This window comes from Schistocerca nitens, chromosome 1 (genome assembly GCF_023898315.1).
Source record: "Schistocerca nitens isolate TAMUIC-IGC-003100 chromosome 1, iqSchNite1.1, whole genome shotgun sequence".
NCBI lineage: Eukaryota > Metazoa > Arthropoda > Insecta > Orthoptera > Acrididae > Schistocerca > Schistocerca nitens.
In genome coordinates, this window is record NC_064614.1 from 501900782 (window position 1) to 501917799 (window position 17018).

General features: G+C 41.1%; 1 protein-coding gene across 2 annotated transcripts in view; it reads left to right on the plus strand.

Moving 5' to 3' along the window:
• The window catches only part of LOC126252905 (colorectal mutant cancer protein), a 643915-nt gene that overhangs the window by 576667 nt on the left and 50230 nt on the right, over nucleotides 1-17018 (plus strand). For both annotated transcript variants that reach the window (XM_049953885.1, XM_049953895.1), the window contains exons 7-8: nucleotides 1461-1820; nucleotides 15732-15917. In XM_049953885.1, coding sequence (XP_049809842.1) covers nucleotides 1461-1820; nucleotides 15732-15917 — 546 coding nt within the window. The remainder of the gene's footprint in view (nucleotides 1-1460; nucleotides 1821-15731; nucleotides 15918-17018) is intronic.

A 17018-nucleotide genomic window follows, 5' to 3' on the forward strand; every position in this document is an offset into this window, starting at 1 on the left:
ATGTTTTCCTTGGATGCAAAGCTGATACTGAAAATACTTTCCCAGATATTCCCAATTGGAAACAGATTATTATGTTTCCATCTCCTTGAGATTAGGTTGAAAGAAAGAGTACTACATTGGGCCACAATCTCAAATAACCCACTGCTCCTTCTTGTCCAGCAGTAAAATGTGTCATTGGAAGAAAAATAAATTGCTTCACGTGGAGATTGTATTTTATGATGAAGCTTATTGTGAATTTTTGGCATCTGAGACCAGTAGTAAAGTTAATAATCTCATGTTCATTATACTTCAGATTTATTTCTTGTTCATGTCACTTACATTTTAGAGAATTTCTGTAAAGAGCTGTAAGAAATTAAACTGAGAGTTATTTTGGAAAAAAATAGCGGTTTCTACCCTCAGACATTTTATGCATTGATGTTGATTGTTACATTTTACCCTCTGTCCCAAATAGTCCCAGACATTTTCTTTGGGATTAAGACAGGGCGGTCTAGCAGCCAAGTTGAGGGGCTAAAGGTGCATGAATTCTCTTGAAACTACAAACATATGCATGCAGGCCTTGTCTACATGGCTGTGTAGTCATCCTGGGAGTGTTCACTGTGTACTCATCATAAAGAATGATAAAAAGATCATAAAAAATGATAATGCTGAAATAAACATCCTATTTCATGTTCACCATAATGTGAGTCACTGTGCACAAAATCATGGTAAGAAAGACGTAACTGAATAACCTCCAGCCTGAACTGCACCCTTCACACACTACAGATCAAACATCTCATTGTGCCATCAGTTCACTAAATACCTCACATTATTTGGAAAAGACAATTGTGACTTGGACCACACTACACATCTCCATTTACCTACTCTCTAATTTCTGTATTTTTTGGCCCATTGAAGATGTGCAGCACTATGCGCCCCCAATGAGCAGTGGCCTTTTGCAGGGTACACAATTCCATATCTCCATTGCATGTAGCTCCCTTTGCAGTTTTCACTCAGAAACTAGTTGACATGGATCTGCATTAACTGACAGAAATTCCTGTTGGGGTTAGATTCCCTGTTAGTTAGAATACCTTTACAACCATTGTTCTTATGCCATGTAAAATAGCTGCAAGTGCTGTACCATTCCTTGTATATTTATTGGACAGTTCATGCTGGTACACCATCAAATCAGTCAACTTCATTCATGCTAAGGCCATGGGTGTGATAGCTCCTTCCTGCCATTGTCACTTCTCAATATCAAATCATCTTACTGCACTGATTCCTTACAACTGACTGACACACATACACCACTTCACTACATTGATTTATATCAGGAGTGGAAGATCACATGACTGCCTGGTACCAATCTTACTTCATCTACAGCACTACAGAGTGACCAGTGTGGTCTGTGAGCTGATGTTTCTTCTAATTCAGATTGTTGTCAGTGAGTCCTTCTGCAAATGGTTTTAATGTATTTTGTGCAGGAAGAGGAGCCCGACGAAGAAGCGTGCATCGTACCAGATCCACCGGATGAAGAGGACTGTACCTCTGGTGAACCAGACACAACACCTCTGGCAGAGCCTGAGCATTCAGCAGTCCAGCAGCTGCAGCAGCAACAGCAGCAGCAGCAGCAAACAGAGATGGAGGGGGAATGCCTGCTGAGCCGTGAGGCGGGCACGTCATGTCGCAGCCTGCAGCTGGCCGGGCTGGCTGAGGAGCTGGCGCAGCAGCGTGCAGAAGCTGCTGCGCTTCGGGAGCGTCTCGAACAGCAAGGTCACGAGCTGCAACAGGCACGTGCCAGCATTGCCACGCTACGCGCTGACCGCGACCGCCTGCGCAAGAAGGTGAGTGGGTGTGCCCTGCACAGCAGCCTCTTCTAGCATGTAGGGTCTATTTGAGGCAGGTGTCGGTCCAATAAGGGGCCATGCCCCTACCTCCCCCCCCCTCTCCCCCCAACAAATATTTTACTAGAGCCTATGTTTGCCACGTATTTGTTGCTTGATTTACACCATCTCATGTGCCGCAACTGCACATGCTGTCTGCTACCACCATGCAGCAGTCTACTCAGTAACTGCTGTACTGGTTAATCTTTGTGTTTTACTGTCACTGTTAAAAATGTCCCTAAACAAAATAGTGCAGTATGCTAATTTGGGACCACTATTCTTGCTATTGCCAGTCTGCAGTTTATGTAAAAGAGCAAATTGTTTTAGGACTATGAAGTTGTAAACCAATAAATGAGTCCCAAAAATGGGTAGTGACAGGAGTCTGTGAGGAAGGACCAGAAATTTATTTCACTTTTCAACTTATTCTCCCTTTTAATTTTAACACTCACTCACTCAGTCACTGATGGTAGCCTGAAAGCCTGCAGCAAAACATTCTTGTGGCAGCTGTCACATCCAACACACAAGTGCCTCATTTTCTTCAAAGTGCTGCCCACATTGATAGTATAAGGGACCCAAAAGATGAAAATTATGGGGGGCTAAGTCGGAGATGTATGAGGGATGTTCTATGTGTTCCCAATGAAATATTTGCAATAGTTCCTGCACTTGTCATGCTGTGTTAGGGTGTAAATTGACATCTAGAAAAATAACGTCGGCTGTCAGGAGTCAGATCATTTGCGGTGTAAGGCCTTACACAGTTCCAACAGAATGGTACAGTAGGATGCTGCATGAGCAGTCTCACCATGAGGCTTCAATTCCAGCAGTATGACACCCACACATGACATTCTGAATAGATAAGCTATTCTGTTCCATTTGTGCTCTGCAGTCAACAGTGGGGCACCCAACATGCACAATTTTATGAAAATTCAAGTGCTTATTAAGAAGGTTGTGTATAGTCTCATGACAACCAACGTAGGCATGTTCCATGTTGACAGTTGTACACAAGGATGTCCATGGATCATTTCCTCCACACACTGCACTGTGGCATCAGTGGAAAAACTCCACAGGGTGACCAGGGCCCATCTTGTTTGTGGTTCATTCTCGTCATTTGTTGGACTTCAGTATCTAGTTGAACACACCTTTCTATGAAATATAGTCCGCAGCTTATACAGTGCATATTTTGTGATGAATATCATCTTTGGACACATTCTTTATTCCCAAAAACCACAAAGCTGTGCACTTGTCTAGTTCGGCACTCTTTTGTAGCACACATGCAGCCTTCCACTCCCTATGTCCAGTAATCACTGACCATGGGAATACTGGGTATCAGCTTTCTTGTGACCTCACATGTACTGCCACCATATACCAACACATGGGTGTGAAATTTATAGTGATATGCAGTTTTCTGGCATTTGCAAGTTCTTTTATTGTCTCAAACTCCTGATCATCACCCACTTCCATAGATGAGTACTCATTGCATCTGACTGTGCAGACTGCAGGTGATAGTTTTATTTCCTTCTTGTGGAGTTCATATACTCTCATCATTAACAGCAGCATATACCCTGTAATCTATGTGATGCTGCTTGAGATAAACATACTTTCTGTTGTTGTTGTGGTCTTCGGTCCTGAGACTGGTTTGATGCAGCTCTCCATGCTACTCTATCCTGTGCAAGCTTCTTCATCTCCCAGTACCTATTGCAACCTACATCCTTCTGAATCTGGTTGGTGTATTCATCTCTTGGTCTCCCTCTACAATTTTTACCCTCCACGCTGCCCTCCAATGCTAAATTGGTGATCCCTTGATGCCTCAGAACATGTCCTACCAAATGATCCCTTCTTCTAGTCAAGTTGTGTCACAAACTTCTCCTCTCCCCAATCCTATTCAATACCTCCTCATTAGTTACGTGATCTACCCATCTAATCTTCATCACTTTCTATTGGTATTAAATTTGATATACCAAACTGAAACATCCATTTTAAGCTATTGGATTACATTTGACACAGGAGCTCTTCAGAATTGTCATTTTTATTATTTGTCTTTGATTTGCAGAAATAAGTGTACTTTTCCATTCACAAATGGTTCTTGCTATTTAACAGATTGTATACTGTGATGAAGCTTCCTCTGTCAGACTGGTACTTTATCCAGAACCTTGCTGATATGATCCTCACAGAGTGACTTGGAAGTTTCAGGAGAGAGGTACTCACAGACTGAAACTGTAAGTTGAGGCATACATAAATAGCTCACTGCCATAGTGTTCTTGTGAGAGGTGTGGGTCCAAATGTCGGTCCCAGCTTAACATAAAAATGTGTGCAATTATTTCATGTTTTACATTTGACTGTGCAGCATAAGCAAATTGGTGTGACCCATAAGCTGGTTTTAGCCCACTGCCATAATTTTCGTGAAATTCCAGCTCATGTTTTCAAGTCAATCCTTTGCAGTTAATCACATGAATTTAAGCTCTCTCCTCCTTAAGAAAGGAACCATCAATTCTGAAATCTAGGACAGGTCATGTACCGGTACTTCCGTATGTGTCGAGTGGCAGTAGTAAGTCCTTCTCCTCCTGAGGTAAAAAGGCAAAATGGCGCACATTTGATCACATTACATTATTATTGCAGCTGTGGTCCCCAGTTATTGCATATCATGTAAATAACATGAAAGTGTATTCTACCATGAAATGAAAGCATCCCTCCCTATGCAGACACAAAAAAGGTTTTCTTTTAGAGGTATGAGTCACTAAAAACCAGTATTAGTAAATACTTAAACCATTTTATTTTGAGGCAGATGAAAAAAATGAAATTTTAGTTGCTGTACAGGATGAAAATGTGTGGTGTTGCATATTGCTAATGTGACAGTTCTGTACAGGACATGGAGCAGGATGGGTGAGCATCAGAATGAATGCAGGATAGTATATGTCTGTCTTAAAGAGTCTGCCAATTCAGTTTCTTCAGCATCTGTGTGAAGCTTCCCCATTGGTCAACAAATCTGTGACCATTTGTGCAGCCCTTCTCTGTGAATGTCCACATCCCTTGTTAGTCATATTTGACACGGAATCCAATCACTTGAGCAGTAATATTCTTTGGATGGGTTACATGAATGTAAGTAATCCCCTTCTGATTGTATTTCCCTAATATTTTACCAATAAACTGAAGTCTACCACCTGCTTTACCTATGACTGAGCCTATGTAATCATTCCATTTCATATACAGTATAACCTCGTTAGAGCAAACTCGCATACGATGAACTCGCGATTAACGCGAAAAAAATATTGGTCGCACCAGGAATACATTGGTTCTTATGATATGTTTTATCAGTCAACACGAATTTCGGTTAAGGCGAATTACGAACTCTGTTTCAGCTCCTAGCGTAATTAAATTTCACTGTAACACAAACTTCCGACCTTAGAGTATTCTAAAGCGTAATTTTTTTTCCAAAATGAATGTAGAAAATGCAGCTACAAAGCTAATTATACTTATTGTTGGCCAGATTTTAACGTATTGTAGATCGGTAGCCGCGATTATCACCTCAACAATCAGTGTATGCTGTACATTGTAAGACATTCAATAATGTGTGCAGCAGCATTTAGGAACGTACTCAGTGCCAGATTTGACAGGTGTTCTGTTAGTCGTAGCAATATCGAGTTGGAATACTGAATAAAAACTACAGTTACAACCGGTACCGCAGCACGCGAAAATGGCAAAGAGGAAACAGACAGCTCTAAATGTACAGTTAAAGCTTAAGTTCTAGATGAAGTGGACCGTGGTACCAGGAAAACAGCAATTGCAGAGCAGTTTGGAATACCTAAATCAACTTTATCTACAATTATTAAGAATCAAGAAAAAATTATTAATGCTGAGGCATCTGTTTCTGGAAACAAATCTAAACGACTTCGTACTGCCAAGTAAGAAGACATCGAGACCTTACTGCTAGAATGGTTCAATCATATTCGTGCATCTAACATACCTTTAACTGGCCCTGTTATTCAGTCAAAAGCAAATGATATTGCTTGGTTGGTTGTATTGGTTCCAAAAGAGACATTCAGTTTCATCTGTACAAATTTGCGGTGAAGCAAATAAAGTTGATGAAGAAAGTGCGAACAACTGGTTGCATGAATTCAACTGAGTGAGGGAAAAGTATGCCTCATGTGATGTGTTTAACATGGATGAAACTGGATTTTTCTACAATCTTTTTCCAAATCACACCCTGGGGATAAAAGGTGATAAGTGACATGGTGGAGCACGAAGCAAACAACGTGTGACTGTTGTACTGTGCTGTAATGCTGATGGCAGTGAGAAGTTTCGTCCCTGGGTTATCGGTAAATCCGAGAAACCACATTGTTTTAAAAACATAAATATGGACACTTTACCTTGCATCTACTCTCATAACAAGAAAGCTTGGATCGATGGCACATCATTTCGAAAGTGGCTTCTTCGTTTCAACAGTCAAATGGTTGCTCAAAATAGAGATGTTCTTCTTACATTGGACAGATGTACTGCCCATAACGTTCATGATCTGAACCTATCCAACATAAAGGTTCAGTTTTTTCCACCCAACGCCACAAGCCGCCTTCACCCTTTGGACCAAGGCATAATCTCTCTCATAAAGAGAGCTTATCATAAGCGACTCGTAAGAGCTGCAATTCATGCTGCTGAAAACAACAGTGCAACCCCAAATTGGAATCTGCTTGACACAATAAAAGCCATCGCAGCAGCCTGGAACTCAGTATTGCCACATCATATAGGGAAGTGCTTTAACAGAGCTTGGAGACATAGCAACACTGAAGATGTCCACAAGTTAGAAGATGCCACTTCACCTGATGAATGGACAGTTCTGCAGGACGTTGCAAACCCCAGGATTAGTTTCGAAGAATTCATTAGTGTAGACGATGATGTTGCCATATGTGCTTCTGTGAATCGGAGATGCCAAAAGCTGTGAACGAGGTGCAAGAAGGGCCATCAGAAGAAAGAGAAGAGGAAGAGAATACAGATACCATTCCTCCTACTCATCAGGAGATGTTTACAGCCTTGGACTGTTTAGAATGGTTCACTTCAACATCCAACGTCACTGCTGGGTTTACGGACGCTATCATTACAATTGGTTGTGAAATTACAAAATATTATCGTTCCCATGAACATCAGCGAACCATGATCGAATTTTTTCCAAGAAAGTAATGTACATAATTTGTGAGTACTTGTAATTTTACAATCACTTTATAGTGTTATAAGTCTACAATAATGTGATTGATAGTGTAGTGCATTACACATTCCTGTACTGCTGTACATGCATACTTATTAAAATCTGTTTTTCACTTAACACAAATTTTTTTAACACGAACTCCTGATTTTTCGGTCCCTTCAGATTCGTCTTACACCCTGGTATTTGTATGAGTTGATCAATTCCATGTGTGACTCATTGATTTTGTAGTCACAGCATACTACCTCTTTTCATTTTGTGAAGTGCACAATTTTACATTTTTGAGCATTTAAAGCAAGTAGCCAATCTTTGCACCACTTTGAAATCTTATTAAGGTCTGACTGAATATTTGTGCATCTTTTTTCAGACAGTACTTCATTATAGACAACTGTCATCTGTCAAAAGTTTGAGGTTACTATTAATATTCTCTTCAAGGTCATTAATATACAACATGAATAGCAAAGGTCGCAACACACATCCCTGTGGCACATCTGAAGGTACTTCTACATCTGTTGATGACACTTCATCCAAGATAATTTGCTGTGTCTTCCCTTTAAAAAAAATAAATAAATAAATAAAATAAAAAATTAAAATAAAACAAAAAAAATTTTTTTTTAAATCTTCAATTCCATTACAAATTTCTCTTGGTACCCCATACGACTGTAGTTTTGATAAAAATCATAGATGTCATTTACTTATTTACTTACTCCTCAGCTCTACAGCCCTTGAAGGGCCTTGGCCTGCATCACAATATCCTGCCATTCTGCTTTCTGTGTCCAACCTCTGATACCCAGCTTTTTCGTGTCTTCTTCAGTTCTGTGCACCCATTTCTTTCTGGGATGCCCTTCCATCATGTGTCTTCAGCCTTGCCATCAAAAATCTTCTTACAGGTTCTGTCTTCTTCCATTCTGACCATGTGTTGGACCCACCACAGTTTACTTATTGTAATGGTAGTGACAATGTCAGGTTGTTCAAAAAGTTGTTTTGGTTGTGCATTCGCAAGGATGCGCCAACCTTCTTGACCATATATGGGGCCATATATTTTATGCAGAACCTTTCTCTCCCAAATACTAAGGATTCTTTCCTCATTTGCAGTCGTGGTCTGTGTCTCAGCACCATACATAATAACCAGTCTTATAATTGTTTTGTAAATGAGGATTTTAGATTTTATTGATAGAAGCGAGTTCCTAAGCATGGGCAGTGTGGCAAAGCCGCATCTGTTGCTTGCTGCTATTCTAGCTTTCACCTTGCTGCTGATGTCATTCCTCTCTGTGATAGTCTATCTGAGGTACTTGAAATCTCTCACCCTCTCAAACTCCTTGTCGACTATCCTGAGGTTTGGTGGGTTTCATTGGTTGGTCATTGCCATATATTTGGTCTTTTTGGCAATGACTACCAGGCCATGTTCCCTTGTACCTCTCTCCAGTTGTTGATAGGCATCGGCCAGCACAGCAGTGTTTTGTGCAAGGAATGCCACATTGCCTGCCTATGACTTTTTGAATAGCAAGTGAGGAGATATTGTCACCCTGTCTCAGTCCTTCCTTCCCTTCCACTTCTCTGATGATTTTGCCCTGTATTTTTACTTTACAGTTGGTCTCACTTACATCATAGTAAGTTTAATGAGCTTATAAGGTATTCCAGCCTCGTCCACTAGATTCTACAGTGCCACTCTTGAGATGCTATCATAGGCTTGTTTAAAATCGATATAAAGGTGGTGTTTATTTATTTGATGTTCATAACTTTTTTCATGTTATGTTATGAACATGAAAAATAGAAGGTGTTTGCAAACAAAAAATACTTTATCTACCTGACTGCTGTGATCTGATGCTTTCACCATGTCATGTGTGAAAAGTGCAATTTGGGTTTCACGTGAGCGATGTTTTCAGAATCCATGTTGATTGGCATGGAAGAGACTATTCTGTTTGAGGTACCTCATTAAGCTTGAGCTCAGTATGTGTTCTAAGATTCTACAGCAAATCAATGGCAGGGATAATCTGCTACCCTACTTGTAGATGGATATGACTTACGGCTTCTTCCAACGACTGGATTTTTTTTTTTTTTTTTTTTTTTAACAGGGATTCCATTGGACCGTGTAGTTTCCAACTGTTTCTCAATACCACTTACCTGTTTCATTCATCTTTTCAGTGGTACAAGGATTAAATTGGACCATTTGTCCTGGGTTATCCTTTGTAAAGGCACAATGAACATTTGAAAATGGAGTTAAGCATTTCTCCTTTTGCTCTGCTAACCTCAATTTCAGTCCCTGTTTCATCCGTCAGTGAATGGACACTAACTTCGGTACCACTAACAGCCTTTACACTGACTAGAATTTTTTTAAGTTTGTGAAAAGATCATACAGTAATATTTGCTATGTAATCACTGAAGGCTTCATGCATTGCTCTCTTTACTGTCAAACACATTTCATTCAGCATCTCTCTGACTTTAACCCAATGGTTGTGTCTTACATCTGTTATGCAGTGATCTCTGTTTCCTTAGAAGTTTCTTTACAGTGAGCATATACCATGTAGAGTTCTTATTATGTATTGTTCTACTGGTTGCATATGTATCCAGTGCATGGTCAACTGTTCTTTTAAACTTGACTTGAAGTTCCTCTACAAGCTCCTATCCTGAGATAAAAGTTTCAGATTTCTCATTGAGATACGACACTATTGCATCTTTATGTAGTTTACTGACTATATAAATCTTTCTATGTGTTTTGATTGCCCTTGGAAATTTTGTAATCATTGTTGCTACAAATGCCATACAACTGTTAATACCAATTTCAATGTGAACATCCTCTAAGAGGTCTTGTCTGTTAGTTGCAATTGGATCTAACATATTTATTGTCTGTTCTAGGTTGTGTTCGGAGAAGGCATTTAGTAATATCTTGCCACATCCACCTCTAACAAACTGTTGCTATCCCTGTTGTTTGCCAGGTGATGGACAAGTAAACTGAGCTTTTCTCTAAAGTTTCTGATTACATCATAAGCTGAGTCTGATGGTCAGGAGAAGATTCAGTTACAGTTCTATGCCCACTCTGATACTGAGTCTTGCATTTTGCATGCAGATTCAGTTTCTATCTGACTGGATCTGAGTTTTTGCCTGCCGCAACAAATACGCCATGTCAATTTCCCATTCTCCTACTCTTCTAATATATGCTTAAGTTTTCCCCAACAATCTCATTGCTGTTAGCTTCACTGTTTTTTAGGAATACTTTAAACTCTAATACTTTGTTGCAAATGCTTCAACAGTTAACCATCAGGATTTTAGCACTCACACCTGTAGGAGAGGGAGGGGAGTGGCATTTCTTTGGGTCTTATACTGGTACTTCCAGGTCTCCTACTTCTATCATTATCTGGACTGGATGGAGACTTGACTAAGCTAGAAAATCCTTGTGTGCGCACCATACACAGTCAGCTACCTCGGTAGCCACCTCTAATGTGTAGTGCACACCTGACCCATTTAGAGGGACCTCCCAGTTCACAACTCTATGGCACAAGTCTAGGAAGCCACAGCCTAGTTTGTCACATACTCTTCACGTTCTCTGAATCAAGCCTTTCACTTGACTCTGAATGAGGGCCAACAATCTGTTCTTGGAGCAAAGCTACAGATTGTGAGCTTCATTAAAACTACTTGAGGGACACCAGTATTATCAACGTTCTCTGACAGTCACTGGAGTGATCCAAATTGGAGCTCAGATAACATTGTTTGTCCTAATACACATCACATACTGCAATTTGTTACACCCTGTTCCCTTAATGGCTGCTGGAATTGCCTCTTCAACATGTTGAATGAGGCCCTCATAAGGGGTACTATTGTCCACCATCTGTTTGAATTACTGATGATTATAAACCCCTGACCCTTTTGCATTTTGCCTCCTCTTGACAAAGGACACAGCACATTTCACAAAGGTGAAGTGAGTCTCATTGCTCGGTTTTGGTTTCATTGGAAGACAGTCCCTGATTCTTGCTGGTTAGGGGGATGGGTGGAACACCTAGAGTTTTCCGTGGTTCATGTCTCCCACACACAGGGTGCATGGACCTGCCATTGACATGCCACACACAGTCAAATTAGCGAGTAGTGATAGATCCTGTATTTCCTGCAGGAGATACAGTATCCACAGTAGAGGATAGCACTTGAGGTACCTTTGGTATCACTGGCACATGACTCTTTGGCAGCCCTCCCAACATCTTTCACAGATGCTTCCAATTGCTTGACAGTAGTCAGGGCAATTTTCAGCTGCTTATGAATGTCAATTAACTCATTGCATGCCTAAGAACAGAATGCACATTGGGGCTGGTGCAGTATCTTACAGAACAGTAAAAAGAGGATGTTAGACAAGTTTGCTGATTCTCTTTTAATTTATAGAACTGACATGCTTTCTTTGGAAATGAAGCTGGTAGGAAAACAAGTAAGATGAATCAGCAGCTTATTTTTGTGAATGATACATTCTTTGAATATTTCTGCCAGTGTAAAATTTACACAAATAAATGTAACAATATTATGAGAAGGAAAGTTGCTAATGAGCATATAGCGGAGAAGCTGAGTCGCAGATAGGCACAACAAAAAGACCCTCACAATTATAGCTTTCGGCAGTGTGGTTTCAGTTGCCTGAGACTGCAGTCGTGTGTGAGGATAAAAAAATATATATATAAAAACAAAGATGATGCGACTCACCAATGCGGATGGATGTGTGTGTGTGTGTGTGTGTGTGTGTGTGTGTGTGTGTGTGTGTGTGTGTGTGTGTGTGTGTGTGTGTGCGCGCGTGCGTGCGAGTGTATACCTGTCCTTTTTTCCCCCAAGGTGGGTCTTTCCGCTCCCGGGATTGGAGTGACTCCTTGCCCTCTCCCTTGGAGCCCACATCCTTTGATCTTTCCCTCTCCTTCCCTCTTTCCTGACGAGGCGACCGTTGGTTGCGAGGGCTGGAATTTTGTGTGTATGTTTGTGTTTGTTTGTGTGTCTGTCGGCCTGCCAGCGCTTTCGTTTGGTGAGTTGCATCATCTTTATATATATATATATATATATATATATATATATATAAAGAAAGAAAGTGATGAGACTTACCAAACAAAAGCGCTGGCAGGTCAATAGACACACAAACATACACACAAAATTCTAGCTTTCACAACAAACGGTTGCTTCGTCAGGAAAGAGGGTTTTAAGGGAGAGGGTAAGGAGTCATTCCAATCCTGGGAGCGGAAAGACTTACCTTAGGGGGAAAAAAAGGACGAGTATACACTCGCACACACACACATATCCATCCGCATATACACAGACACAAGCAGACATTTGTAAAGGCAAAGAGTTTGGGCAGAGATGTCAGTCGAGGCGGAAGTACAGAGGCAAAGGTGATGTTGAAAGACAGGTGAGGTACGAGCGGCGGCAAATAGAAATTGGAGATTAGCGGAGATTGAGGCCTGGCAGATAGCGAGAAGAGAGGATATGCTGAAGGGCAAGTTCCCACCTCCGGAGTTCTGACAGGTTGGTGTTAGTGGGAAGTATCCAGATAACCCGGACGGTGTAACACTGTGCCAAGATGTGCTGGCCGTGCACCAAGGCATGTTTAGCCACAGGGTGATCCTCATTACCAACAAACACTGTCTGCCTGTGTCCATTCATGCGAATGGACAGTTTGTTGCTGGTCATTCCCACATAGAAGGCTTCACAGTGTAGGCAGGTCAGTTGGTAAATCACGTGGGTGCTTTCACACGTGGCTCTGCCTTTGATCGTGTACACCTTCCGGGTTACAGGACTGGAGTAGGTGGTGGTGGGAGGGTGCATGGGACAGGTTTTACACCGGGGGCGGTTACAAGGGTAGGAGCCAGAGGGTAGGGAAGGTGGTTTGGGGATTTCATAGGGATGAACTAAGAGGTTACGAAGGTTAGGTGGACGGCGGAAAGACACTCTAGGTGGAGTGGGGAGGATTTCATGAAGGATGGATCTCATTTCAGGGCAGGATTTGAGGAAGTCGTATCCCTGCTGGAGAGCCACATTCAGAATCTGATCCAGTCCCGGAAAGTATCCTGTCACAAGTGGGGCACTTCTGGGGTTCTTCTGTGGAAGGTTCCGGGTTTGAGGAGATGAGGAAGTGGCTCTGGTTATTTGCTTCTGTACCAGGTCGGGAGGGTAGTTACGGGATGCGAAAGCTGTTTTCAGGTTGTTGGTGTAATGGTTCAAGGATTCCGGACTGGAGCAGATTCGTTTGCCACGAAGACCTAGGCTGTAGGGAAGGGACCGTTTGATGTGGAATGGGTGGCAGCTGTCATAATGGAGGTACTGTTGCTTGTTGGTGGGTTTGATGTGGACGGACGTCTTTCCTGACGAAGCAACCGTTAGTTGCGAAAGCTAGAATTTTGTGTGTATGTTTGTGTTTGTTTGTGTGTCTATCGACCTGCCAGCGCTTTTGTTTGGTAAGTCTCATCACTTTCTTTCTTTTTAGATATATTTTTTCCACGTGGAATGTTTCCCTGTGTTATATATATATATATATATATATATATATATATATATATATAAAAACAAAGATGATGTGACTTACCAAATGAAAGTGCTGGCAGGTTGACAGACACACAAACATACACACAAAATTCAAGCTTTCGCAACAAACTGTTGCCTCATCAGCAAAGAGGGGAAGGAGAGGGAAAGACGAAAGGATGTGGGTTTTAAGGGAGAGGGTAAGGAGTCATTCCAATCCCGGGAGTGGAAAGACTTACCTTAGGGGGAAAAAAGGACAGGTATACACTCGCACACACACACACACACACACACACATATCCATCCACACATACAGACACAAGCAGACATATTTAAAGACCATATATTTAAACAAAGATGATGCAACTCACCAAACGAAAGCGCTGGCAGGCCGACAGACACACAAACAAACACAAACATACACACAAAATTCTAGCTTTCGCAACCAACGGTTGCTTCGTCAGGAAAGAGGGAAGGAGAGGGAAAGACAATAGGATGTGGGTTTTAAGGGAGAGGGTAAGGAGTCATTCCAATCCCGGGAGCGGGAAGACTTACCTTAGGGGGAAAAAAGGACGGGTATACACTCGCACACACACACATATTCATCCACACATATACAGACACAAGCAGACATATTCAAAGACAAAGAGTTTGGGCAGTGATGTCAGTCGAGGTGGAAGTGCAGAGGCAAAGATGTTGTTGAATGACAGGTGAGGTATGAGTGGCGGCAACTTGAAATTAGCGGAGATTGAGGCCTGGTGGGTAACGGGAAGAGAGGATATATTGAAGAGCAAGTTCCCATCTCCGGAGTTCGGATAGGTTGGTGTTAGTGGGAAGTATCCAGATAACCCGGACGGTGTATGCCAATATGTGCTGGCCGTGCACCAAGGCATGTTTAGCCACAGGGTGATCCTCATTACCAACAAACACTATCTGCCTGTGTCCATTCATGCAAATGGACAGTTTGTTGCTGGTCATTCCCACATAGAATGGATCACAGTGTAGGCAGGTCAGTTGGTAAATCACGTGGGTGCTTTCACACATGGCTCTGCCTTGGATCGTGTACACCTTCCGGGTTGCAGGACTGGAGTAGGTGGTGGTGGGAGGGTGCATGGGACAGGTTTTACACCGGGGGCGGTTACAAGGGTAGGAGCCAGAGGGTAGGGAAGGTGGTTTGGGGATTTCATAGGGATGAACTAAGAGGTTACAAAGGTTAGGTGGACGGCCGAAAGACACTCTTGGTGAAGTGGGGAGGATTTCATGAAGGATGGATCTCATTGCAGGGCAGGATTTGAGGAAGTTGTATCCCTGCTGGGGAGCCACATTCAGAGTCTGGTCCAGTCCCGGAAAGTATCCTGTCACAAGTGGAGCACTTTTGTGGTTCTTCTGTGGGAGGTTCTGGGTTTGAGGGAATGAGGAAGTACACCTATATATATATATATATATATATATATATATATATATATATATATATATATCTGTGTGTGTGTCTATTGATGGAGGCCTTAATGGTCGAAAGCTATAATTGTGAGAGTCTTTTTTCGTCATAATATTGTTACATTCCATCCTGGATTTTCCATTGTTTGACGCAAAGAAATATCTTTTATAATAACTGTTTTCTAGAAAAGCAGTTGTACCTGTTGCTCTTCATAATAACCGTCGCTTTGTAGGTGCCTATTACATGCAAGCTGTTATAAATTAATAAAAATGGAATTAGAGTGTACAGTACCTGTTGATAGGCATTAAGCATACACAATCATTAAAAGAACATAATCAAATGTTTTTAGAGCAAATAGTGTATAATGAGCTCCTCTTCTCGTGAAGTCCATTTGTTTTTGTTGATGTTGTTGTAGTTGTTTTTGTTGTCTTCAGCTCAAAGACTGGTTTCATGCAAATCTCCATGGTGCTGTATCCTATGCAAGCCTCTTCATCTTTAAATAGTTGCTGCAAAATCAATTTAAGAAATAATATTTTAGGTTCCATAATTTTGAGATTTTAGAGTGATAGCACCACATCCCATTAGCAAATGAAATCTTTTAAGCTTGGAAAATTACATTATTTTTAGTAGTAAAGGTACTTTGACATTTTCCATTCTTAAATATTAAGCTGGCCGAGAGAGAGCGAGAGAGGGAGAGAGAGAATGTTCGTTATTGATTGCAAGCTTTATCAGTGATCATTATTATTATTTTTATTTACATGAAATCCTGCAGGTGCGAGAGATGGAATCCAAAGGATCACCTGAGCACAGGTGTTTATCATCCTCCCCAACAGCATGTACACCAAATAACCTGTCAGTTGTCCCACAAGATGATACCCCTGTCTGCAAGGTAGCTGAGCGTGTGGTTCTTCGCAAGATGGACCATCACATCACTGGTTCTCAGTTGGCTTCACTTGGGGTATGTTAATTTGTGACTACACATTTTATACTAACTTTAGCAGTGCTTTGTCATTTATGTTGCATAATGCTGTGTTAAATGTGTACTTTCACTGAAAACATAGTATTTATGCAGAAGAATAGGGGCTTTTTTAACCATTTGGTATAGAGTCCACTTTGTTTCTCTTTTGTTTCTTTTGGCTTACATTCATATCTAACTTCATCCATGTGTATTGCTTTATATTTACCATCTTAATCCAATAAGGGTTTAAGTTGTGACAGACAAAACGATAGTTCGCTAGAAGATGATGAGTATGCCACTCGTTGAAACATTGCAGTTGTATAATACTGCCACCTGGCTGGAAACTCGAGAGCTTTAATCAGCTGTGTACACCGGCAGTCACATACATGACAATAGTTCCTTATGTTGCAGAACTTGTCCTGACCAAGAGAAGAGCTGACCTTAAGGCCAAGCTAAATGTCATCCAATAGTGCTTACCATCACTGACTCTTTGATAGCACCAATATTGGAAAGTTGAGAAACAACAAACACAGTGTCATAACAAGACATTTAAAATTCCTCCTTATCAAGGAGAAACATGTGAAAAGTGTTTTTATAATATGCAAAAGCACATCCATACTACTCGATAGTTGCCGATAGTTGGCACATGGCCAAACTTAGAATAGTACGATTAAATAACTTTTACAGGTGAAGGTGACTGAGGCGCCATTTACAGAATTTTACATGACTATGAACCCCAACCCTGACAAGTTATTCAGTTATGATATAGATTTTCTGTTGCAAATAGTTACCTGTTTGTGATGCAGAAATCATTATTTACTTTCTGTGAAAATCTGAGTCAGTCTACTAAGTAATATCTGAAAATAATTTGAAGATGTGCATTACATTTGTGTAGTGATAATGCAGATAAAATATTATCAAACAGAATGAACATGTATAATCAGTCTCTGACTCTTCACAAATGGAATCCAGTAATGGTGCTACTGTAATGATTACTTTCTATGACACTCTTAACAGTGGTTTCAGAAGTAAAGATGTAAACGTTTTGGTATGATTTGTTTCGTTTCTTTATAATTGTGGGATGCTTTTCCCATGGTATAA